Raw genomic sequence first — 27,134 nt, forward strand, 5'->3', positions numbered from 1 at the left:
TATCACTGACATTCATGTTTATTTTCTTCTGTTCAATTCCTAATGTATGCTGAGAATAGTCAGTTCCCGGGATTCTAAAAGGACTCTGAACAAGAGGCCACTGTCACCCATGAACTAAATGAGGCCCAGAACCTACTTTTTTATAGAGAATGAACTAATGGATTTTACAGATGAATATTTGTAATCGATTTGATAACAGGGAACACTAACTTGTAACCCCAATTTTTAAAAATGCATACTCCCAAGAAGAATTATATTCTTTTTTTTTTTTTTTTTTTGAGTGGAGTTTTGCTCTTTTTGCCCAGGCTGGAGTGCAATGGTGTGATCTTGGCTCACTGCAACCTCTGCCTCCCGGATTCAAGTGATTCTTCTGCCTCAGCCTCCCAAGTAGCTGGGATTACAGGCATGCACCACCACGCCCGGCTAATTTTGTGTTTTTAGTAGAAAGAGGGTTTCACCAGGTTGGCCAGGCCAGGTGGCATGAGCCACTGTGCCTGGCCAAGAATTACATTCTTCTCATTGGTAGGCCAGCATTTTCTTAATGTACCTAATTATTGGATATTTAACTTCAGTAAAAATGTTGTGTAAATTCTTTTTCTCTCTTGTTATGTATGTACTGATATAATATCCCTGATTTCATCCCTTGGTCCACAAAAAGAATGTTGACCAATCCCTGCTATAAAAGACACTTGTAAGTCCAGGCGTGGTTGCTCACACCTGTATTCCCAGCACTTTGGGAGGCCAAGGCGGGTGGATCACAAGGTCAGGAGATCGAGACCATCCTGGCTAACATGGTGATACCCCATCTCTACTAAAAATACAAATAATTAGCGGGGCATGGTGGCGGGCGCCTGTAGTCCCAGCTACTTGGGAGGCTAAGGCAGGAGAATGGCGTGAACCCGGGGAGGTGGAGCTTGCAGTGAGCTGAGATCGTGCCACTGCACTCCAGCCTGAGTGATAGAGCGAGGCTCCTTCTCAAAAACAAAAACACACTTGTAAAAACTCATCTTTTTTTTAAGTCAAAGGGTTCTCCTTTCCAAATCGCTTCTTCCCCTTACCATTCATCTTTGTACCCTGCCATACCTTTCCCATGATGTAACTAGCACATTCTCTAACAGAATAAAAGAATGAGTGTTTCTAAAAAATTAGGGGACACCAAGTTGATTATTTGATATTCTAGGAGGAATGGAGCATAACAAAGAATACGAATAATATTTTAAATAATCCTTTCTAATCAATAGTCTTCTCTTCAGCTTCCAGATTTTTTAACTTTCCACAAAAATTAATACCCCATAAACTCTTATAAGGATATGTAAAATGGCATCATCTCAGCCTTTATTTTAGACAAATAGCTGTTTCTACTATAACATTATTTCCTTGGTCAGCATTGACGTGGTTAATGATCCAGATACCCTGTAATGTCAGCAGATCTTTTTTTTTTTCAGAAATTACTTTGGAGTCAATGAAATGCAGCCCTAAATTCATGAACAACAAAGGACAACAAGAGAAATAAATCAGAAATATCTAATCCCTCCTGTTTAATAGTAGGAACAAAATTAAGAAGGCAAGGGAATATTCTATCCTACACCCACAGCTAACATTGCACCATCTTTTAGTCCTACTGGTTACAGCCTGAATTTTCTTTCTGTTAGTCATATCAACTAAAATTTAATTAAAATTTTGTTTAAAAGGCAAAGAGGAGAAAAGGTCTATAATTATATCTGGGCTGTCAGAGTTTCTCAACATACTCTTTTTCTAGTAATTGAAATATTTTAAAGGTATCCTTCATTCAGATATGTTAAGTTAGAACACCTGCTTTTTCTATGTTACTGTCTCTAAATTTCTTTTCGAATTTCTTGTGAACCAAAAAAATGCAGTTACCTTTTTACCTAAATGTTTCTCTATCACCATAAAAGTAAGCCAAGTGAGTCCCATATAACTAGTCGGTCCTGAATCAATATTCTATGAATGAATGAATATGCTCCACTAGATTCATTTCTCACCAGTCAGGTGACTAGAAGAACGCTGGTCTTATGTGGCAGGAGTAGCCTTGAGCTATGTTTTTAGTAGTAAACGCTAATATTCCACTCATTTTTCTTCCAACTAGTGTGTCAGTATTTTCCTCTTCCCTGCTTCATGTTTAAATATGTGGATTTTTAGCTGCCACTATGAATTTTCTATTCTTGGTGACAAATTACCATAAATTTAGCAGCTTAAAGAAGCACACATTTATTATCTTACAGTTTTTATAGGTCAGAAATCCAGTGCAGCATGGCTGGGTTTTCGGCTTAGCTTTACACTCAACTAAAATCAAAGTGCTGGTTGGGTCTGTGATTCTCATGTTGGGATCGAGGTTCTCTTCTAAGTGCATTCATTGTGGGAAAGTGTTATTTTCTTGTGGTTGTAGGATTGGGGCCCCGTTTCCTTGCTGGCTGCCAGCTGGAGACTACCTTCAGTTCCTAGAGCCTCCCTTATTCTTTGCCTCATGGCCCCTGTGGGCTGCTCAGGGCATGGGTGTTTGTGGCTTCTTCCAGCCCAGCTAGAGTGTCCTCTCTGACTTCCCCATTTATGACTAGCCAGAGAAGACTCCTTGCTTTTCAGTGACTCGCGTGTTTATATCAGGCCTACTTAGATGATATCCATGTTTTAAGGTCAACTAATTTGGGATCATAATATCATCTGCAAAATCCCTTCACTGCAGCCCCTGGATTCATGTTTGAATAACTAGGAGAAAGTATGTGACACCACACACCAGGAATCAACCACACTGCTCAAGAACATAGACTCTTGTATTTCTCAGATAACGATGTATAAAATCTTGGATGTAAAAATAAAGTTTAAAGTCGGAAACACAGGCAAGAGAAATCGACCCAGAGAAAGATATGTATTTAAAAGAGAGGGATCAGAGGATTCTCCCTAGTCAAGGAGCCAGCAGGAAAAGCAGGAATATTCACAGTTGGGGAAATAAACTGCAGATGACTAACCCTTGGAGCACAATTATCTTTGTTAGTGTTGTTTCAAATGTTTTTACTACATATTTTCATTCCTGATGTTGAATCATGCTAGACACTTGTTTAGAATAAAGGAAGGTGCATTGTGCTAGAATGCAATGTTCCCAAAAATTCCCTGTGGGAAAGCTGGTGGTGGCAGTGGAATATAAACAAACCTATTAAAGATGCCTATGTAATAGGACAATGGAAAAACTGCTCCTCTCTGGCACCCTGGACCTATGGCAAAATTATTTCCCCTTAATCAGAGTAAACCTCTGGATGAGAAAAGCAATGATTTTAAAGTCCTGATGATTATGATATGGGTTTAATTAAAGCTGCTTCTTCCCTTTAATGGTTTTTAAGATCTTAAAAATCAGGGTTTTGTTTCCTTGTTAGTAGACTTTTGTTTTAGAGAATGCCAGAAGCTTTGCTTAAACTGCTGCCACTGCATAACCTGTGAGCTAAGCCACACCTGTAGTCTCGTTTCCAGGCATCTGGATGTAACACACAGTGACTTCCTTCCCTTTCTTCTGCTTCTGCATTAGACATGAAACCTGTGCCAACTAAGCACTTTTACTTTCACAGCTGAGGAAAAACCATCATCTTAAAATGCTCCTGTCAGTTGGGAAAGAGTGATGCATACAGAGGAATGCGTTTCAAGCTTCCCAACCCTATCTAACAGGTGCCAAGGCAAGATTCGATGACTTCCCCTGGTGGCCTGCCAAGCCCTGTTTCTGGGAAACTGCCTGCTTGGCTTGGAGCCAGTCAGCAGAGCGATGAAGGGATGCCCAGAAGGGGTTCTCCCACTGCCTGGCTCCCAGGATCTCAGGACTCCAGCACACATTGTAAGAAAACAGAAGTCAGTCGGGAGGACAGGGATGGGAGAGCAGCTTCTCCCATGAAATCACACCTGAGATTCCATCTGAAAGTCACTCCTGATGTCACCTGGGTTCACTCCTCACTGAGGTTTTGTTAACATTCGTTGTTATTAGCAATCACTCATTTATGTATTCACTCCATAAATAGAGACAGCATTTACTGCATGCCAAACATTATTCTAGATCATGGGGAGAACAGTGTGAGTACAAAGTGGACCATTCAGAAATTCATCCCTATTTGCATATTCTCTTACTGAAACTTTACATAAATGCATATTTATTTTAGTATACTTCTTCAGCAATAAAAATTTCATTTTCAATATATCATTCTCACCTGTCGAAGAGTAAAGAAAAAGAGAGATAGAAGTTGGTAATAGAAAAGTGGAAGATTAGAATAGAAATAGAATAGAAAAGATTCAGCGAATCCTTTTAAAAGAGAGGTTGCTTCCACAGGGTACCAAGACTCATCAAGTTTCTCAAGTCATAAATCTGGGCATCATCTTTGACCTCTTATCTCAACCCAGATTGAATCAATCATAAAAATCTCATCAGTTATACTTTCATATATATCTCAAATCTATCCACATCTTTCTGTGCTGACTACAAATGCCTAGTCCAAAACATCTTTACCTGAATTACAATCTAAAATGGCTCCTAAAACTTCCTATCCCCTGAGCAATCCCATGCATAATCCCCAGGACTGGGAATTTAGTGGAATTCACTCCTGTGATTAGATTATGTTACATTGCACAGTTGCAACAAACCTTAAAATAGGGGAATCACCTGGGTGGGCCTGAACTAATCACCTGAGCCCTTTAAAAGCAGAGAGTTAGCCAGGTGCAGTGGCTCATGCTTATAATCCCAGCACTTTGGGAGGCCGAGGCGGGCGGATCACAAGGTCAGGAGATCGAGACGATCCTGGTGAACACTGGGAAACCCCGTCTCTACTAAAAATACAAAAAATTAACCAGGCTTGGTGGTGGGCACCGGTAGTCCCAGCTACTCAGGAGGCTGAGGCAGGAGAATGGCATGAACCCAGGATGCGGAGCTTGCAGTGAGCCAAGATTGCACCACGGCACTCCTGGGCGACAGAGTGAGACTCCGTCTCAAAAAAAATAATAAATAAATAAATAAATAAAAATAAAAGCAGAGAGTTTTATCTGGCAGCCGTAGAAGAGAAAAATCAGACGTTTGAAGGGACAGATAAATTTGTCATGCCATTGCTGGCTTGAAGATGGGAAGTGCCACATGCTCAATCAGATGTTGGGAGACACCTGGCTGACACCCAGCAAGGAATAGGGACCTCAGTCCTATGATCACAAGGAACTGAACTGTGCTAACAAATGTCTTGAAAGTATTTTTTTTCCTCAGAGCTTCTAAAATAAAACTGAGTTCAGCCAACACCTTGATTTAATCTTGTGATACCCTGAGCAGGGAACCAGTCATGCCATACTTAACTCCTTAACTACAGAACTGTGAGTTAATAAGAGTCTTGTTTTAAGATTATGAGTTTGTGGTTATTTGCCACACAGTCATAAAGAGCTATACACAGTAAAGCATGGACCTGTGCTTTCTGCTATACACAGTAAAGCATGGACCGGCACTCCAGTGACATCTGTGAGAAAGAAGACTGCTCAGATATGTAAGAGCCACTGGGACATATACTTTGTATAAAATTCAAAGCAGGACTGAGACTGAATAACCCTGTAGGTTTAGAAGGGGAGTGGACACTTTGTTTTACACAACTGATGAAGTTCAGCGCTGTTTACCGAAAACTTTTCCCTTATCAAGTTCCAAGTCCCTTGTCATCATAGAGGGAGAAAAAGGAACCAAAGGCAGGATCTGGACAAGGAGCAGGATAACAAAGGTGGGAGAGAGAAGTCAAAAGTCAACCATTCTGAGTAATGACACCCCCAAAACATCCTCCAAACACAGAGAAGCCACACAGGGAAATAACACATGAGCATTTTCTTTTTGAGACAGAGTCTTACTCTGTCGCCCAGACTGGAGTGCAGTGGCACGATCTCAGCTCACTGCAACCTCTGCCTCCCAGGTTCAAGCTGCATCAGCTTGATTCACCTGCATCAGCCTGAGTAGCTGGGACTACAGGCACTCGCCACCACACCTGACTAATCTTTTGTATTTGTAGTAGAGACGGGGTTTCACCATGTTAGCCAGGATGGTCTTGATCTCCTGACCTTGTGATCTGCCCGCCTCAGCCTCCCAAAGTGCTGGGATTACAGGCATAAGCCACCGTGCCTGGCCCACATGAATATTTTCTACCACAAAATGAATTCAATCTCAAAGGGACATCTAAACCCAGATTAGATCTTGTCACTTCTCTGCTCAGATTCCTGCAGTGGCTCCCCACTTCCCTCATGGTAAAAGCATAGCCCTGACAATGGCCCAGTTGGCTCCACTGGATCAAGTCTTTTTTTGTTCTGCCCTCATCTCCTCCCACTCTCCTATCCGGTTACTCTGTTCCATCCACCGTTGGCCTCCTTACTTCACTGGGAACATACCAGGCATGTGCCCGCATAGGGCATTAGCACTGGCTGTTCCCTTCACCTGGAATTCTCTTCCTGTAGCGAACTCAATGGCGGACCTCCTCATCTTTCTCAATTCTTTGCTCACTTGTCATCTTCTCAGTGAACTCTCTACCTTGGCAACCCCATTTAACACTCCAGTTCCCCTATCCGCCTTGTCCTATTGTTTGTATTTTTCCTAAAGTATTTATTAACATTCTAATATACGCTATGCTATGTAATTTACTTAGTTGTTACGTTTATTACACCTTCCCAACTTGAGTGTAGGCTTCTTTGGGCAAAGATCAGTGTATGTCTTGTGTACTGACATATCCCCCATACCTGGAACATTATAAGTGTTCAAAAAATACTTACTGAATTAGTAAATTAACATTTTGAGACTACTGGGGAGGAGCTCTTGAACAAGAAAATGATGTCAAAGATAGTGTATGGTTCAGTACCTATTAATTTTAAATGAATAAAATACCACTGGTGGTCTACCTAGTGTGTTGACATTAAGTTGTATTTCAGAAATGAAAAATATTTATAGATATCTTCTGGGTTTACCCCAATGCTCAGTATCCATCCATTTTCACATTGTATTAGTTCGTTTTCACACTGCTATAAAGAACTTCCCTGAGACTGGGTAGTTTATAAAGGAAAGAGGTTTAATTGACTCGTAGTTCCATGTGGCTGGGGAGGCCTCAGGAAACTTACAATCATGGCAGAAGGTGAAGGAGAAGCAAGTACCTTCTTCACAAGGCAGCAGGAGAGAGAAGAGAGCAAGAGAAGAACTACCAAACACTTATAAAACCATCAGCTCTCATGCGAACTCACTCACTATTATGAAGAACAGCATGGGGGAAACTGTCCCCATGATCCAATCACCTCCCTCACTTGGCACATAGGGATTACAGATCCCTCTCTCCACATGTGGGCATTACAATTCAAGATGAGATTTGGGTGGGGACACAGAACCAAACCACATCAACCCCTAAGTCTGTTTTCCTCTTAAGTGATCTGAACTTTGACTTTTCTTGCCATAAGGCTTCTAAAAATCTTAACCCTCATCATTGTGTTAGTGAGGGAACCGCAGTAGCTTTAAGAAGCCTAGCTATTGAACCTATGACTAGAAGGCCATGTGACAAAACCCATTACAGAGAAAGCCCTATGGATTTGTGAGGTTTTACAGGGGCAGAAGGATCTCGCAGCAGATTGAGGTTTTCTTTTCCTAAGTTATTTGGGAGACTTCAGAATCAACTGGAACTTAAGAGCATCATTCTAAAGCTTGATACATAGAAGCTCCTACAGGAGATGGGGAGGGATGATTACATCAAACCTTAAAAATATAAATATCAAAAATAAACCAAGCCAATTTACTATCCAAACAGCTAATGTATTCAGGCAAAAGACTTTTAAAAAGACAATTGCATTTTTTATTACATTAAGTGCAATGTAGAGTGGCACCGATTGTCTCCACTTCACTCTTTATAGCATATTTTTTCTTTTTCTAGTTAAATGTATTCAATGCTTTTTAAAAAGGTTGTTAAAATGTACATAACATTTTAACCATTTAACTGTATGGTTCAGTGGCATTGAATACATTCACAATGTTGTTCAAGCATCATCACTATCAATTTCCAAAATTTTTTCATCATCCCAAACAAAAATTCTGCACTCATTAATTTTTTTAATATCCTGGAAATATTATCTCAGCCATTCTTTTCAGTGATGGCCACCAAATAGACTAACCTCTGGGGTATAGACTAAAATGGCTAAAAGTCAAGCACATGGTTAAGTGACCTTCATGGTACCCCTAAAAAATGTTTGTGAAAATAAAGTTACTTTACAAAACAACCTTATTGGTCAATGACTTGTAAAATAAAAGCTATATTCTATAGGGAAAGTTTTTTGTTGTTGTTGTTGTTGTTGTTGTTGTTGTTGTTTTTGAGACAGAGTCTTGCTCTGTAGCCCAGGCAGGAGTGCAGTGGCGTGATCTCAGCTCACTGCAAGCTCCACCTCCCAGGTTCACACCATTCTCCTGCCTCAGCCTCCCGAGTAGCTGGGACTACAGGCGCCTGCCACCATGCCCAGCTAATTTTTTTTTTTGTATTTTTAATAGAGACGGGATTTCACCATGTTAGCGGGAAAGTATTTTTAAAAATCATTCTGCAAATATGTATGGATCACCCTCCATGTGCCAGGTGCTCTGTAGACAGAACAGTAAACAAAACAGAAAAAAACATTCATGTAGCTTGCATTCTAGCAAACAACACAACAATTTCAGATAGGAGCAAGTAATCTAAGGAAAACAAGACAGAATGATAAGAATTGTTTTGTGTCTTATCACTGTTTACATCCTCCACAGTGTCTAGCACACAGAATGCATTTGACCCATATTCATGTGCAGATGGGTTCATAAAATGTCTATTGAGTAATGACTCTATGCATGACATCTTACTGAGTACCTTGAGGGACATGGAGATTATTCAGACTTGGAGCTTCACTTCAAGCTCCTTGTAAATGATCATAAGAAACCTGATATGCACATTCTAGAGGTAGCTATTTGATAACTTATTTAGCTTTTTCCTTGGCCTAAACCCAGTTTTTATTTCATTTTTCTTTCCATTACTCTAATTTCCCAGGCCCTTTCTAAAATCTTTGCTCAGCATGGTCTGTACAACTTACTTTAGCATCTTCAAAATGTTCAGCAGTAGCAAGAAATCTAAAAGCCTGAATTGTCCAATAAAGGATTCTCCCTTTCTTCCCTTTTCAAAGCCCCCTCCCCCCAATAATAACAACAACAATCCATCCTCAGGAACAGTTAGATGTGTGTCAATCAGATAATGTTGGTTCTTGGCACTATCTTTGCATTTAAAAGGGAAAAAATTTAACTGGGGCAGCATAAGAAAACAAATGCAATGAGATTTTTCCATTAGTTTAAATTATTCTAGATAGTAATATTCCTTAGTATACAAATTTAGTAATAGAATAACCTCAAGTTTACAATCCAACAAATGTGTTCTATTTATTATAATGCTCCTGATTTTGTAGATTGGTAGTATCAAACAGTGGATAGTGGATCTACTATCAAATAGTAATTCCCCTCTCATACTTTGCTGCATAAACTGATATCTGCCCTATCAATCTCATGAGCCAAATGTCATTTTCTGAAGGAAAAAGGGGTTACTTATAATTATGGTAGTTACAAAATCAAGTATATATATATAACATATTTAAATAAATTGTCTGTAGCTGTTTTTAACCATTGATGGTGTTGGGCTAGGACGTCTGCTTTATCTCCTTGTCTGTCAGAAATTATAAAGTTCTATTTGTTCAAGGTGAGGAGAGCATAGTACAAAAGATATTAAGTGGCTTCCCTTGGGTAAATACCAGATAAAATCATGTAATTAAAGAGCCTTACTTCTAACTTCCCAATATTATCCAAGTGTTATAGTAGACAGTCAGTGTCCTACAAAGTCTGTCAAGCCTTGTCACCAAAAAACACTGGAACATTGAGAAAAGCATATGGACCAGCAAACCTGCTGTAAAACGGATAGTAATGGCACCAGCCCTAAGCAGCTTACTTTCTCAGAAAAATAATCAGCCTTTTTGATATAATCAAGTATGATACATTTTATCTTTCAATTTAAATAGTGCTAAATAAAAAAATGATATTATATTGCGGAGAAAAATAAAGTGAGAAAAATTTATGTAACTAAACAAGAATCAGAATCTGCTTCAAACATGGTCATAATCATCATTTTCTTCTCATTTATTGTTCTGGGAGGATTCAACCAGGAATAGACAGAGACTTTATTAGGACCAGTGCTTAGTCTGTTTCCCCAGGAAGCAGACCTCAGGACAAAACTTGCGTGGAAGCAGCTCACTGGGATAGTGAACCCAGAACAAACTGAAACCAGGAAGGGAGGAAAGCTGATAGACAGTGCAGGAATTTCCAAGAAACCTTGTCCAATGCACTCCAGAACTGTCCATTCAGGAGACAAAAGGAGAGAGTTCTAACCTAGCTGCTCTGTCCTGCATTGGTCAATGGTTGTCTACAGGAGTTAATGTCCTCATGCTTCTAGGTTGCACATGTGTGAGTGGTAGCTAGGTTCCAGGTGTTTGTACTGAGACGTCAGAGGTATGCAGAAAGAGCCTGAGGCCAGCCATTGTCAGGTTGCAGCTGCATCAACCTGGTTAAAATCTGTGTGGTACCAGTCATGTGTGCAGGGGCAGGAGAAAGAGGCAGGGCCAAGAGGATTTCCAAAGGTACACAAGAAGGATCTGAAATATCACTCACTTGATTTTCGTTATTCAGGGTTCTTCATCACTATTTTTCATGGGCTTTTTAAAAAATTTTGTTTTAATTGAAAAAGTAGTATACATTAATATGTATGGAGTACAATGTGATGTTATGATAAGGTAGACACTGTGTAATCATTAAAACAGGCTAATTGACATATACATCTATCTTACATACTTATCATTTCTTTGTGATTAGAGCATTTAAAATCTATTAGCAATTTTGAAATATACATTATTAACTTTAGTCACCATGCTGTGCAATAGATCACTAAAACTTATCCCATTGGCCTTAAAAGTTTTTTTTAACAAAAGATACACTCCTCATGTTCTTTATACTATATTGATTTATGGATGACCTCACTCAAGATACCTATAAATGACCTGTACTGCTGATTAACCACCTAGAGATCTCTTCATCCCAAATTCTAGTCCTATTTCCCAAGCAATTTTCTATGCACTAGGGAGCTGGGCCACAGCTATTTTCTGAATGAATGAATGAATAAATAAATAAATAAAGTAGATTTTCTGTTATTTATTTGTATTTATTCTCATTGCACAGAGAATTGTATAGATATATAGTACAGAATGAATGAAGTAAAAGTAATGCAGTTGCTACTTACTCACTTTTTTCAATGGCCAGGTATACTTCGTCTATTTGAGTTTATGTTGGCCAGATGGGCACATAATTCAGGGTCAGTGAGTTCAAATTTCTAAAGGACAAGTAGGAGACAGTTCCTCATGGCTGCCAGCCCTATCGGTGCTCTTTCAGAATGTGGCCTCTGGCTTCTAGGATTCTGGCCACAGCTCAAGTTACTGCATAAGAAATAAGAAAGGTTCTGTGGAAAACTATGCCCAATAAAGCCTTGTGGAGCTTTCTTAGAACACTGAGGTAAAGGGAAAGCTTCTAAAGATTATGTGTAATGCTGGGCATCCAGTAGGTGCCCTACTCTATTCCATTCACTTAGCATTATTGAGAACCCAGTTTGAACAAGGTATTATGCAGAGTTGAGAGGAATGCAAAGATGAACAAGACATAGCCCATGCCCTCAAGATGCTAGCATGTAGTTCTGTGGTTTTTAAGTTTACCCCCATGTATCTTCTGGAGAAACTGATGAAAGCCATGGACCTATGTTTCAAAACATACATGACCCTGAGCATAAAATTTAGCTCATGATTTTATATTAAGTGGAATTTATAATTCCAATTATGTAGTGATATAAAACATTCAGGAAAAAACTTGTTTATTAATAACTATGGAAAATATGTAGTGTCATAAATGGTCCAATAGATATGTGAAGGGCTCTGGGAGCAACAAAAGGGAGAAAGTAATCCTACCTGAGGGTATAAGAATGAGCATCCTCAGGGACATGGCATGTGAGTGCTACCTTGAGGGATGGTGATTGTAGGGCACACCTGGTGGAGGGAGCAGGCTGAGTAAAGGCACATACAAGAAAGCCAAGGGAATGTTCTGGAATTTAAGAAGTCCAGTGTGGCTAGAGCATAGGACTCTTGGAAGAAGCTGGAGAATAGTGGGAGATGGGACTACAGACTAGTAGACTGAGGTCCAAACACTGATTTTCATGCTTAGCCTGTTGGGTTTTACTCAATAGGCAATGGAGAATGGCATGACCAGAGCAGAACCTTATAATATTTCTTAGGATAGATAGAAAGAGACAGAAAGTGGAGGTGAGTAGGAGGCTTGCTTCTAAGTAGAAGGCTTTTACAAGCCTAGATTAGGGCACTAGAATGTAGGGAATGGTAAGACCACATTAAAGATGTGAGGTCTAAAAGCCCTTTATAAAATGACTATCCACAGGAGAAATAAGATACAAGATTTTCTTGCTTCTAAAGTGATTAATATTCTGAATAAAGTTAAACACTGGCAATGAGAAATTAGTTATCATTCAGATCTGTCTTTTCATTTACCTTCTCTTATTATTTTTATAATCCTTGGTATAATACTTTAAAAATAATGGGCTTAATAAATCCTTGTTCAATTGAATGTTTTTAGATTTAATTTATAGTGTGACAGCTACTGAGTCAACAATTTTCATACCTCATTTTGAATAATGATTCTGGTCTACAGACACAATTTAAGGAATACTGAATACCTTTTCCTAATAGGCAATGGATGTACTACCAGGGCCTGTGAAGATTGGCATGATATTCAATTTGATTTTACACCAAAAATATGTTGTAGACCTTTTCATGAAGGTTTATTACATCACCTTAACCAGGAAATTAAAGTGAAACTAAAATGTTATCTCTGTAAGATATGATGCTTCTCTCTAAGGATCCTTAGCAAAGAGAACTACCTTGGAGATAAAAGCATGCTTTCAGAGCCAGAAAGACGTTGAGATTGGAAGCATAAAAACGCTTGGTGAGCTACTCAGCTGTTGTTTGGGTTCACATTTTATAAAGGTATAGCTCATGCTCACTAATGGAAAACAAATCTGAAGATTGTGCCTTTAGTAACATTTTCTTTCTGATTTCAATGTTTGGTTAATGTGGGTGATGGCGGATAGCTTCAGTGTAATCACACAAAAATGTATCTATTGACCCTGGCAAAGCATACCATTTAATTGAGTCCTTCTTCCCTAAAAGATTTTTAAATACCATTTTCTCATGATAGGAGGCCTGAACAAGGGCATAAAAATAAATTATTTATTTTAGAGCTCTTAACAACTAGGTAATTTGCACCTGGCTTTCTTGGCCACAGTGCTCCCAGGAAATTCCTCTGAATCAAAGGAGCATCAGTTTTCTGTTCTTCCTGTCTCTTGTCTAACTCCATTCTTTAAGTTGTGCTCCATAGCAGTGGTTCTCAAACTTTATTGTCTAACAAAATCATCTAAGAAGCTGATTATACCTAGGGATGCCCTGGCCACACTCTAGACCTATGGATTCAAACTCGATAGTTTGAGACCCACCTATGGGTCTAAAGAACAGCCCGGGTTTCCACCACCATACCTCTTAGCTTTAGATGGGGCTCTGAATTAGCTCACATAGTAGTCTGAAAATGAAATTAAACATTTAACTTTAGGAGATTCAAATCTTTAATAAAATATAAAACAAAGATATTCCCTCATTGCAAAATTAAGAGTGTTATATACTGTGCAGTATAAATGAATAGTTAGAGACCCTGCTTTCCTCTAAGCTCCAACACAAATTTCTCTGGCTCTAGGTCAATACAAAATCTAAATGCACCGTCATCGTTCTTTGCTCTGTGCCGTTGCTCACTGAACCCACTTCTTCCTGGAGTATCCTTCCCTCCTTATCTCCATCTATGCACTTTCTGCTGTGTTTTAGGAATCAATTTGAGCCTTACCTCCTCTTCCAAATCTTTACATAGTTTCCAGCCCACAAAGCATTCCTGTATTTTGAGCTCCTGTAGCACTTTTCTTTTTAATCTGCACTGTGGATGTAGGCTTTGGATAACACAGTGTCTTGTGGTGATCTTCAGTTAGGTCATCTGAGTGTGTCTTTCCCCATGAGATTTACAATCTTTTTTGTAGTCAGGCTCTCATATTTTGTTAAATCACCAATAACATCAACCATAATGCATTGTAGCGCCTTAAAAATGCTGATTGGATTTAATTTCTTTGAAACTATTATGGAATCTAGCTGCTTGTTCCATTTCCCAACTCTGTGTGTATATGCATATGGCAGTCTTTCTCCATATGTTACAGCCTGCACGTATGATTGATGCATGGCAACTAGTGATACACTGAAATATTCTTTTTTTTTTTTTTTTTTTTTTTGAGATGGAGTCTTGCTCTGTCGCCCAGGCTGGAGTGCAGTGGTGCGATCTCGGCCCGGTTTCACACCATTCTCCTGCCTCAGCCTACCGAGTAGCTGGGACTATAGGCTCCCACCACCACCCAGCTAATTTTTGTATTTTTAGTAGAGACAGGGTTTCACCGTATTAGCCAGGATGGTCTCAATCTCCTGACCTCATGATCCACCCTCCTCAGCCTCCCAAAGTGCCGGGATTACAGGCGTGAGCCACCACACCGGCCCCTGAAATATTTGATTTGAAATTGAACTAAACTCGTAATCACTGTGATACAGTCTCTCATGGATTTATAACATCATTTCATCCACTAAAGGGAAAACAAACCTCAAGTTATAGAAGAAAGCTCATATTAAGGGACAAATATATTTATACCTGACAGAGTGAGGCAAAGAATTGAAAGAATTTTTGTGAGTGGAAAATTTTTATAATTCTACCTGAATATGACAGTAAATTTTAATGCCTCTCTGTTTGCTCTCAAAAATAAGAATAATGCCTAAAATTTATATAGTACTTCATATTTTACTCTTTTCCCATGTACATTTTCACTGTTCCTCAGAACTCTATCAGAAAGGATATTATTATTCCCATTGTACAAATGAAGAAACACTTGAATCCCAGTCTCTCAGTTCATGTTTCTCTATAAGAGAAAATAAATAATATGTATATATAAATGTCAAATCCCATTGTATACCTCTGAATATATACAATTTTTATACGCCGATTGAATATTTTGAAATCTAAAAGGAGAGAAAATAGATTATTATTGCATGCTCAATGCACTTATTTAATATCTCTATCTCCTCCCTCTCCGACACACATGTAAGTTCTGTGTGATTAGGGACCTGCCTATTTTGTACACTCCAATTCTAGAAACCAGAACAGCACTGCAACACAATAAGGACTGAATAAACACTTATTGTATGAGTGAAGTTATAAGACTAAGATGGAAGACTACAAAATGCAGCCAGTGAGCAGCTTAGGGTAATGAGTCTCAGGAACCTAGTGTCACTCCTGACATTCTCAAGGGGCTAAGTTCCTCTCCCCACCTCCTCACACCCCAGTTCTGTGAAGCCTGGCCCACATGTGAGCTCCTTAAAAGCAATTTTTTCTTAAAGTCTACTTGGTGCTTAGAATACTGAATGAAACTTTCCATTTGAGAGTTGTCGTAGGAAAAAGACAATGCTTATATGCGTGTTCATCTGTTCATTCTAAGGACATTGGAACTTTGTTTGATAACTAAAAGAATGAGTCTCCATAACTAACTTTTCTACAAGCTAGCAAATGTATTTTAAGAATCTGCTATATGAAAGAACATAATTTGGCACTTCAAACCCGGTGTGTAAACTAATCAGAAATATTACCTGAACTTTGTTCTTGTACTCTGAAGAGTGTAATTGCAATGGAAATTCATGCCGGGAATATTGCACTGAAGGTCAGGAAATTTACATCTAGGGAGGGGAGAACTGAATGCATTTTCAGGAGAAACAATTTATCTTTGTTGCTATGGGGATTCCTGCATATATCTGCATATCTCAAAGAGGGGAAAACAAGTCATAACAGAAACCTCAGACACCAGTCACCCTCACTTTAAGCACGGAGGGCAGGGTGGAGATTGAGGGAGCATGTGCATGGATATACACACACACACACACAAAACCACACACAACACTGTCTACACACAAAAAGATATATGTATTCCCAATAGCAGATCAACAGATTATATCCAATTTCCAGCATAACTACAATTTCCTTTTCTCCTAATTAAAGCACATCATAATGCAATGAGTGACCTTCTTAGGGATTAAGCCTCAAATCCCTCTAAAATAATATGTATATATATCCTTATACAAATCACTGTTAAACTGCATAAATTAATTTATGGTAATCAGCTTCTTGCAATACACCTCACAACCTATGAAGACATATCAGGCTGTCTTGATGCCAAAGGACTGAGAACTACTGACTTCAAGAAGCGCTTCTTATACTTAAATGTGAATACAAACTGCCTAGATATGTTGTTAAAATGCAGATTACGATTTTCTAGGTCTGTGTGGGAGCCTAAGAGATGCAGCATTTCTAAATAGCCTGTGTTTTGTTACTACAAGTGTGATGTTGGACCACCAGTATCACCAGGAATCAATTTTACAACCTTGCAGGTGATTCCATTGTGAAGCCACAGTTAAGGATCACTATTCCATAATGACTAAAGCTAAGTCACTATAATTGTCTACTGACCTTTCTCAGTTGCAAGCCCTTTGAAAACCTTCTAAAAGTTTATAATCAGTGGTTGTCAGAATCACCTGGAGAGTTTTGTCAAAACCCTTTTCCATTCTTTTATATTTTGAACTCAGGAGGTGGTAGAGTCTGGGTTTGAGAATTTTGAGATCATCAAATGCTTTAGAAAAAGAACATCATGCTTAGATTCAGAAACTTGGACCCAGCCTCAGGGATTCAGGAAAGGCCGGCCCTGGATAAATCATAAAATAGACTAAATCTTGAAGTTATCTTTTTGATATTTTTCTCCCCCATATTTTATCCAACTTATATGATTCTACTATTTCTAATAAAGTTTATGACATCAGCCATCTCTATCTAGATATAACTAGGTTTGTCATTTTAGCACTTTTCCCACGGATGCTTGGATTTAAGTCATCTCTGTGAATGAAGGACTCCATCTCCCATTAAAATAGTGCAAGATGTCAGAAAACACATTAAAAATATCTCTTGAGATAAACAAACTCTCCTTTACCCATCTGCAACTCTCCCCCTAACACCCTAACCTAGCCCTTTTCTACCTGAAATTGCCTGGATTTATAGAAAACCATTGAAGCTTTGTCTATTTCCATTTATGTATGTAAAGACAAATCTTAGGTCTTAATAATTAATGCCTGAAATCAACACTATTATCGTTACTTTTAAGATTCCATGAAGAACTAAATATTAGGTTAAGAATGCATTTTGTCTATTCTCGATGTGGTTATTGTTAACTAAGGAATTTCGTTATGCGAACCGTTGCCTTTCCTAGTATATTGATATAAAATATACACAACTGTATAGATGAGGGAATTCCTCGTATCTCCTGTGCCTAGTAGCAGGTGCTCTATTAATGGACGACTGAAGTTTGATAGCTATTTAGTAAAATACACGCAGTGCCATCTAGTGGTTCATAATCATTATTACACAACCTAAATGTCATCTAAAATGATTTAACTAGCACAGCAGTAAGCAACATATTTATACAACTGTCAGACTTTTAAAACAAACTTCTTAATAACTTCTTAATGAATCTTAACTTAGCATTTCTCAGTGTCACTATTTAAATAAACAAAAGGCTTATGTTACTTAAATTTCTCAATAACTAATGTATACTGAATGCTTATTATAAGCACTATGTGGAGTGCTTTATGTGAAGTATCTCATTTGACCCCTCCAAAACAACAATGTAGTAGAGAAAATAGTATTGTCCTCATTTTACAGGCGAGGAAACTGAAACCTAAGGAAATTAAGTGACTTGCCCAAGGTCATAGGGACAGTCAGTAGGGGACCCCAGCCACTGCCCCGGTTCCTGCACCTTCTGCACTATGATTACACCTCCCAAGGTAGTCGCCAATGAAATAAAGTTTCCATGAAACCTTTATGAAAGATAGCCTCCTCACCAGGTTTCTAATGACCCGATATGGTAAAATCAACTTAAACTCCACTAACTCAAAATTTATGACAACAAAACTAAGTGTCTGCTTTTGTGGCTGCAATGCACTTTGTGATTCTTTTACTTCACCCACATAATACGTCATCAAGATTATGGGTTGATTAATTTATTGAAATTGGGATACTTGGCTAAAATTTAGTTTTGGACTTACAGATCTTATAAATTAGTAGTAGAATAGTATGGCTTTAGATCAGAGTGTATTTAGTTATTTTATCACAAATAGCTCATTTCTTTATCACCTATTATGTAAATACACGTTCTCTTTTAATCTCACTATAACTGCCTCTGGATGGCATTCGTTTCCTTATTTTAAAAAAGGAATAATACAATGTATAAACAAAATATTATCACATTTTATTTTTATTAATAAAATTTGCCCAGTTTTGCAGTTATTTCCAGAGCCAGGAATGAAACCTTAATCTTTGTGGCTGCAAAATCTGAATTCTTTCCACTATGCCACCGCTGGAAAATAAGGGGTACAATGTGCATGACTGCAGTTTTTTCTGCATAGTACCACCTTGTAGACAAAAATACCACCATCCCTTACTGGAACTAAAACAATATGCTCCAACTACTTCCCACTGTGTGCCTGTCCGTCTCTACTCCTTTCTTCCCTTAAAGTCAGAAATGACATTTTTAAGCTGCATTCCTGATCATGTTGCTGTCCTACTTAAAACCCATGTCTTCATACTCAGCATAAAGAGCCAAATCCTTATTGTAGTTATGGTGCTCCTGCAACCTTATCTTGTTCTGGCCCAATCAAGACCATATTGTAATCCCATTTTATACCTCGCATGCTATATGTCACAGTATGTCACTATTTCTGATCACCCGTTTGTGTGATTATGTGAGTCATGTCTGTATTCCCACCAGACTGTTAGCTCCCATAGGCAGGAACCACATCTATATTGTTTGTATTGAGTCCTCACAATCTACCATAGTGTTTGCATATAATTATGAAAACTAGTTTTACTTAAATCATTTTTAATTATCTATTCTCACAGTTAGCCAGAATTATTTTACTTTTCATGAAATATTTTTCTTTTACGTTCCTTATATTAGGACCTTCAATATGTAAGCACATAAATGCAGCATATTTATGTTTAATAACTTTCATGTAATTTCTAGATATTTGTTTATAATAATAAACAACTATTGTCTCCTACATGACGTGCCCTATTCCAAGTGTTTTACAGGCATTATTTTATTCAGCTGTCATAGTAATCATCCGAAAGTAGATGCTATTTTCAGTTCCACTTTTCTAACATGAAGATTCAGAGAAGTTAATTAGACTGACAGTATACCTAGGATTCAAACCAGTGTCTCTGTGATTCTTCATGACTATGCCTTATTGCATTTTAGAAAGCAAATGCATCCTTAGAAAACCCTGTTTCACTGTTGAGTCATTTCTTTGTCATTCTCTCATTTAGTCAAAAGACATTTACCAAGTTCCTATGTGTAAGGATGTGTAAGGCAGTGTGAGAGGCACTAGGGGTGTGAACAGTTATCACAATAGACACAGTCTTGTCCTGTGCCACATGCAACACAGAATGGGAAACAGACAACCTGTTGGTCTACCCAAGAGTGCCCACTACATGCTGTGATGGGGAAGGACAGAGCTCTAAGGTGGTGCATGCAAGGGGTATAAAACCTGGAGACAGGGTTTCTGATCCAGCCCAGAAAGCTATCCTTGAGGAAGTGATGTTGACGCCAAGGTATAGTAGATGAGATGTAGATGAGAAGTACACAGGGGCTAGATGAAAAAAGAAAAGAAAGAAAAAAACTGCAATCCTTGTTTAGATTTCAAATTAATGGGAAGTTATTAAAGGGCTTCAAGCAGCATACTATATATATATATTTTTTTTTTTTTTTTGAGACGGAGTCTCGCTCTGTTGCCCAGGTTGGAGTGCAATAGCGCAATCTTGGCTCACTGCAAGCTCCGCCTCCCGGCTTCACGCCATTCTCCAAGCAGCATACAATTTTAAGCAGCACAGAAGTGATATGTCAAATTACGGTTTAGAAATCACACTCTGGCTGCAGTGAGTAGAAAGGGAGTACAGAAAGAATGAAGAAAGAACTGACTCAGCCAAACAGTAAGCGTGATAGCATTGGGTAACAAAATTGGGTGGTGGCAATAAAGGTTCATGGAAATGGTGGGATTACAGTGATGTTTAGGAGATATACAGTCCATAGGACTAGGTCATTGATAGAACCCAGAAAGTAAATCTCCCTGGAGGGAGAATAGGCAGCGGGAGGATGGTGGCATTCACCAAGGAAGGGAATCCCAGAGCCGGCAAGGGGAGAGATGAGTATGGGCTGCTCATGCTGAGGCTGAAGTACCTAAAGAACCCTTACATGGGCATGCATGTGTGGGAACCCTTATGTGGGCCACTCCTGTGGTCACTCCCATGAGCCTGGATAATTCCACCACTGGGAATTCTAAAAGGGTTTCCTATTCCTTACAATGGCTCGTCAAGAGAAATTTAAGCATCCAGGTTCCCTCCCTTTGCCAACAACCATTTAGCTTTCTTGACATATACCCATCTCCCTCCCATGCTCAAGTTCCCAGTCCATGCTCCTCTCCCCAGATGTCTGTTCCACATCATCCACAACCAGGAACTAGGTGAGGATAGGTCACAGGGACCAAGCAGGACGACAGGCTGGATGTCATCAGCACTGCTCTCTTTGCATCCTGCACCCAGACACATCCTGATGACTAGATCCAGAAGATTCACAGATCAAATCTATAGGGAGTAATTAGAGGAATCCCAGCTCTTCCCAACTAGAATTTAAATAAATAAATAAATTTAGTTTATAAATGCCATTTCCCTGGGAGTGTTTTGCTTGCTAGATAGAAGAGTGGAATAAATAACGCCAAGAAATACAAATAATTTCCTTGTTGATTAATTCTTGATATACAGAAAAGGTTGCAAATTTGAAATCACTTAAATCTGAATTTTTCCAAAACTAATAAATATTTATTTTAGTTGGTATGTGATTTGTACTCATCTGCTCCAAATCAGAGATATATTGCAATATATTTTTCTTTTGACATGACTCACATTATTTACTTGTTCATCTATAATGCATTGTCTGCTAGGTACCAGGAACTACCACTTTTTACTCTATGCATTTTTCCATTTTAGGAATGCCAGCCCCATTTCATAGATGAAGGAAGTGAGACTCTAAGTCTTAGAGGTCATGCACTTGTCGTAGAAGAGCGAGATTTGCAACCTAGGTCTTTGGACTCCAAGTCCAGTGCTCCTTGAGCACAGGTATCTTCCCTTCATAACATAAAACATTATTTTGAGTAATTGTTAAAATTAACAGCAAAAATTCAAGTAAAGGACACAGTAACGGTTCTATGTAACCTGTTTTTTTTTTTTTTTTTTAGTTTAGGGATTTGCATAATCTACTCATCTCTTGGATCTCAATGTGCACACAAAGTTAGTTATGAGAACCATACTTTAGGTTTTTGTTTTTCTTTATGCTTAATTTGAAAATAAGAATGTCTGAACAGATTGCTCTCTCTCTCTCAGGGTTCTGTGGTTACAGATCCTGCAGTTAAACCTAGCCTGGGAAAAGGGTCTGACTTCAAAAGACTGTTGGCTAGTTGGCTCATTTGTTATTACAATGAAAGAAATTGGTGATAAGTTCTCCTATACCAAAAGTCAGAAACCATAGATCTGTTCTGAAAAGCAAAAGTAAGAGAGAAGTCCAGAAAAAAGTCACATAGCTCAATTCGTAGTAGAAGTTGATGTCAGTTTTGCTTATTAGGAATATAGCCAGGAGAGAGCAATGAGGTAGAAGACAAAAAAATAGGGAGCTGTTAGTAAAAATATATATATACAGTGCATATTTCTCAAAAACGGAAACTGATTGTTATATTTCATTGAGAATAAACAAAATATTTATTTGCAAATGCAAAAGCATAATGAAAAGTCAACCTTAAATGGTGAAGATGCGGAGGAACAGGAACTCTCGTACACTGCTGATGGGAATGTAAGATGGTTCAACTACTTTTGGAAAATACTTTGGAACTTTCTTTAAAAATTAAACATACACTTACTGTGAAACCCAGCCTTTTCATTTCTAAGTATTTACTTAATATTTTTAATGATTTTAATATTTTGAATCCCTCATTATCTAAGAGAAATGGAAGCCACATATCTATACAAAGACTTGTACGTGATTGTTCATAGCAATTTCATTCATAAACAAAAACTGAAGAACAACCCAAATGTTCATCAACAAGTGAGTTGATAACCAAATTGTGATATATCCATATAATGGAATACTACTCAGCAATAAAAAAGAGAAAACTATTGATACTTTCAGCAATACATGTATGAATTTCAGAATAGTTAACACTAAGTAAAAGAATCCAGACCCAAAAAAGAGTGTTTACCATATACTTACAGTTATTAAGAATTGAAGTTTGCAACAGAAAGCAAATCAATGGTTGCCTGGAACAGGGAATGAGGATGGATTGTAGAGGAGCATGAGAAAACTTTTGAGGGTGAGGACATGTTCTTTATCTTGGTCGTGATCATGGTTTCTGGGATCTCATAACAAGACCTCAGGGCAAATAGGGAAGAAAATAGAAACAGCTTTCTTGACTATCCTAGTGAAAGTAACCATGACTTAAATCAGCTGGTAATAATGTAGCCAAGAAACTTCTTGTTCTTGACCAGCCTAGTTCAGTGATGTGTGACTTAGTTCTGCTGCTGCTGCAGTGTATACATAACTTTTCCTTTTTACCTTGTCTTCCTGCCTACCTTAACTTTCTTTTTTTTTTCTTGTTTCCAACAGCATACTACTAAAAAACACATAAATAAATGAAAACATTTTAAATACTCAAATATAATTTGGACATCCTTTCAAACACTAGAATTTAAATGTTGGCCTTTTCTTTTTGAGGGGGCAGGGTGTGCAATGGGGAAATAACTTTTAAACCGATAGACTTGGATCTGAATGCTAGTCTTGCCATTGACTCCTCTTCTACCTTTGCATTTGTCAGTTCAGTTTCCAGATCCTCAGTTATCTTATGTGTAACACAGGGATAATAGCTGTATTTCAAGAGTGATTGTGAAGATTGGAAATAACTATCTATTGTGGTGGTCAGTAAATCATTTGCTTGCTATTATATAATGCACATCAAGTCTTAGAGATAATGCACAGCCTATGTTCATTTACTTACGTTGACCCCCTGCAACAGCTGCACACATGTGAGATACCTAGAAAAAAACAGGACAGAGGGTCATGTAAACTGATGTATTTGCCTTCCATTACTTTGGGCTGATGTGTTAACTCTGCTTTAATTGTAGTGCACCTGGTGGACATATGGAATGTCATAGAAGCATTGCGGGAAAATGCTCTGAACAACCTGGACCCAAACACTGAACTCAACGTGTCCCGCTTAGAGGCTGTGCTTTCCACGATTTTTTACCAGCTCAACAAACGGATGCCAACCACTCACCAAATCCATGTGGAGCAGTCCATCAGCCTCCTCCTTAACTTCCTGCTTGCAGCGTTTGATCCGTAAGCACCCTCTGAATGTCTGTTCCTCTCTACATGTTTGGCTTTCACTTCCTGTCTTACTTGGTCTTTTTCCCAAATAATTTTATATCTCTCTCTTTTTTTTTACTCTTTTTTCTTACAGTGGATGCTTATGTCAGTAAAGTCTCCATGTGTTTAATATAAATTTTAAATCCTGTGAAAAAGACTAGAGAGTAAAATGGTGCCAGAGGAACTTGAGGACAATTGCATTTTATGTGCTGACCTTTAGTTAACTCATCCCATGCTTCCTGGAAGCTGTGGATGCTCGAGAGGATTGCCTGTGGAGCGATTTAATGAAGCGTGAAGTGGGAGGATGTTTCTAACTCTCTTCTTTGCAAATTGTTTAAGACAGTGTTTCTGAGGTGTCCTAACAAGGCCCTACAGCAAACAAGAAAGAAATTGAAAAGGGTTTCTTGACTATCCCAGTCAAAGTAACTATGACTTGCGTTAAATGGACTGGTCAATTTAAGTGTTTCGATCATAAAATAAGGGGATGCCGTCCACAGACCACAACTGAAACTCAGCTTCATTTTTGTATAATTTGCCCTTTTAGAATCAGAGAATTTCAGGGCTGGCTGAGATCTTAAAGACTGTTCGTCCAAATATCTCATTTTACAGATGAAGGAAATGAAGAACAAAGAAATTGTCACTTGTTTGGTGTCTTGCAGCATGTTAGTGGCCGAGTGGGGACTTAGGTGTTCAACAAAGGTTTCTTTACCAAGGTATATGTGGATTCCCCTGAATTACATTCTCAGCCTACAATTTCAAGAGGGCTTTTTGCCAATAGCCTCCAACCTGGACGTAGTACCACCCCCTCCACTTCCACTGCTTGTTTTGAATATTAAAAAGGAAAATTGCTAACCTGACCTTTCAGCAATCACATTTTAAGATTCTCAGAAGGTTTTACTTAGTCTCATTGTCTGGCCAATGCTTGGAAGTATTTACCCCCGCAGTGGAGATGTTCCAGCCAGGCTAATGTTATTTTGCAATTCACAAAAGCTACCAGCTGTCACTTTGCAACTTAGAGTGTTAACAGAATCGTTCCTGCTCAGTTTTTCCAGTGTGCGTTATTGTCTTCGTGATATTTATATTTTGAGAAATTCTTCAGTTAAAATCAACAATTTTACAACTAGCATTCCAGGTTGGTAGATTCTTTGCTTCGGCTGTGCACACTTCAGAACGAGATGTACAGCTCTGGCTTAATCCCTATAGTAACTGGATGCTGGGGCAGGTAAAGAGGACTGTGGTTCCACATGACAGGCAGCAGAGGCAGCAGAATGGAACCTGGCCATGGCATTTCTGTAGTGGCATTTCTAACCTGGCCCTGTGACAAGAGTGTGGCAGCTTTCAGATTTGCCCCTAAAGATGTCAAGAGACTTATTTGTTAGAAATGTAACAATGGAAACTGCAAAAAGAGAAATATAATATCTCACTAAATCCTGGAGTACTGTTAGAGAACTCATAAAGAATCAAAGCCAAATAATCATTTGCACCCACTCCATAAATATAGACCAGAAACCAGACTAACAATAAGGAAGGGGGTATTTTGTGAGATATATAGGATTCACACAAATATAGTTAGATTTTTCACTTTTGGTCAGAAATATTGGCTAGATCACTTCTAAATATAGAGCTATGAACGGTCTCTAAATAGCTGCTGAAAATATAGCTGAATCATTTCAAGACTGATGAAAAGCTAAGTTTGACATCTATCCCAAGGTAAGGAACAATTCACAAAAAAATTCAGAAGAAATCTTTATTTGGTGCCTATTCTTCGTATAGATAGGAAGCCTCCTGATGTGTACTTTCAATAATCTCATTGTAGTAGATTTATAAACACATCCACATAGACAAATTTCACTGCAAAGATTTATAAACATATCCATGTAGAGATCCTACTCTGCAGACACTTCTGCGTTTGCTCCTTCAGCGTAGCAAATGAGCATAGGCAGTCCTACTGACACTCAAATTTTCCATCTGATGGCATGGAATTTTGGATGTGAAGTGTAAGCCATCAGGAAGTACAGCTAACTGGATATGTAATTTAGAAGTGAATATAAGAAGAGAAACTTAAGAATAAAATAAATGTTCAAATTCTATTTCTTATAATAGTAAACTCCAATTTATCCAAATGAGACCCAGCGTGGAAATCTGATGCCACTTCCTACCACCTGTCCCACGACAGAGTCCAAGTGTTTAAGGGAAACGTCTGTATTTTGGCAGACATGAATGATCCTGATACTACTAAAAGAAAGATGTGCTGTTGCTATTACAGAATCACTGAAACATTTAGGAGATTTTCTCCCATTTGTCGTATTTTAAATGGACATATAAATAAACAGGGAAAAAATCCAAAATAAAAATTAGAGATGCCTTAAGAACCTAGACTCTGAAGAAGTGTTGCTAAAAATAAATAAATAAAAAAGAAAGGCAGTATAGTGATTTAAACTCATGAAGAATAAGAACTTGGATTCAAAGAAACTTGGCCATTTTTGGGGGGAGGGGATGGTGCCTTAAAATTCACTAGACTCCCAGGTAGTTGAACTTCGTGAAGAAAGTGGTAACCTGAGATGAGGATTGATGCCTCCTTTACTGGGATGTACTTCTGAGAATCAGACTTACCTTCCCACAGCCATAGCTCCCCAAGAATAGCATTCCCTCTCCCACCAAAAAAAAATCTGGATCTCAATTTTTATACCAGGATGCTTACTGCAGACTGTAATCAGTTTCCTGGTTGCAAGATTTCTCTCTGCTCGTTGGCAAGTCAGCCTCTCAGAAGATATGATAACTACATCTGTAGATGATTTGTACAATGCTGGGGGTGGGCAGTGGACCCCAGTGGTTTATGCTCATGCTTGCCATTCTGTCCCTGAAGACACAGTTCCTTGAGTCCAGAAGATTTTTGTTTTTTGTGATATTCCTTTTAAAAATGGCTGTATTCCTGGGAGGGGGTCACCCAGGGAGCAGTTATCAACCAACTTCTAAGCAAATCTCTCCACGGCCAGATGTTATCTTTTTTAAGGTGTCTAGTGGAATGGATGAGTGTGCCTGAGAAGGATGGGAAAAGAGATGTCAGAAATAAGACCAGGGGCTGAGAGGGAAGAAGATATGTGAGGGAGCAGCCAGAACTTGAGCCAGTCTCTTCCTCTTGTCCCTTTCCTCCGATCACCCCAGGAACTGGCCTCCCACCTCCCCTTCTTTGCTGCCAGGAGCCTTCCACTCCTCTGTCTCCTCCAGAATCCCCCCAGCAAACTGGCAGCAGCTTCTTCTGTCACCTCTTGTCCATATTCTGTTGAGGAGGGGGAAATCTCTTTGAAGTCTTCGAAGGACCTTTAATGTTGTTCTTATTATTTTGTAGGAAATAGAGAGTAA

General features: G+C 38.6%; 1 protein-coding gene across 16 annotated transcripts in view; it reads left to right on the forward strand.

The window, feature by feature from the left end:
- Positions 1-27,134, forward strand: part of DTNA (dystrobrevin alpha) — a 394,389-nt gene that overhangs the window by 274,791 nt on the left and 92,464 nt on the right. For all 16 annotated transcript variants that reach the window (XM_055368709.2, XM_055368711.2, XM_055368712.2 and 13 more), the window contains one exon: positions 23,531-23,744. In XM_055368709.2, the coding sequence (XP_055224684.1) occupies positions 23,531-23,744 (214 nt within the window). The remainder of the gene's footprint in view (positions 1-23,530; positions 23,745-27,134) is intronic.

Source organism: Gorilla gorilla, chromosome 17, assembly GCF_029281585.2.
Source record: "Gorilla gorilla gorilla isolate KB3781 chromosome 17, NHGRI_mGorGor1-v2.1_pri, whole genome shotgun sequence".
Classification (NCBI taxonomy): domain Eukaryota; kingdom Metazoa; phylum Chordata; class Mammalia; order Primates; family Hominidae; genus Gorilla; species Gorilla gorilla.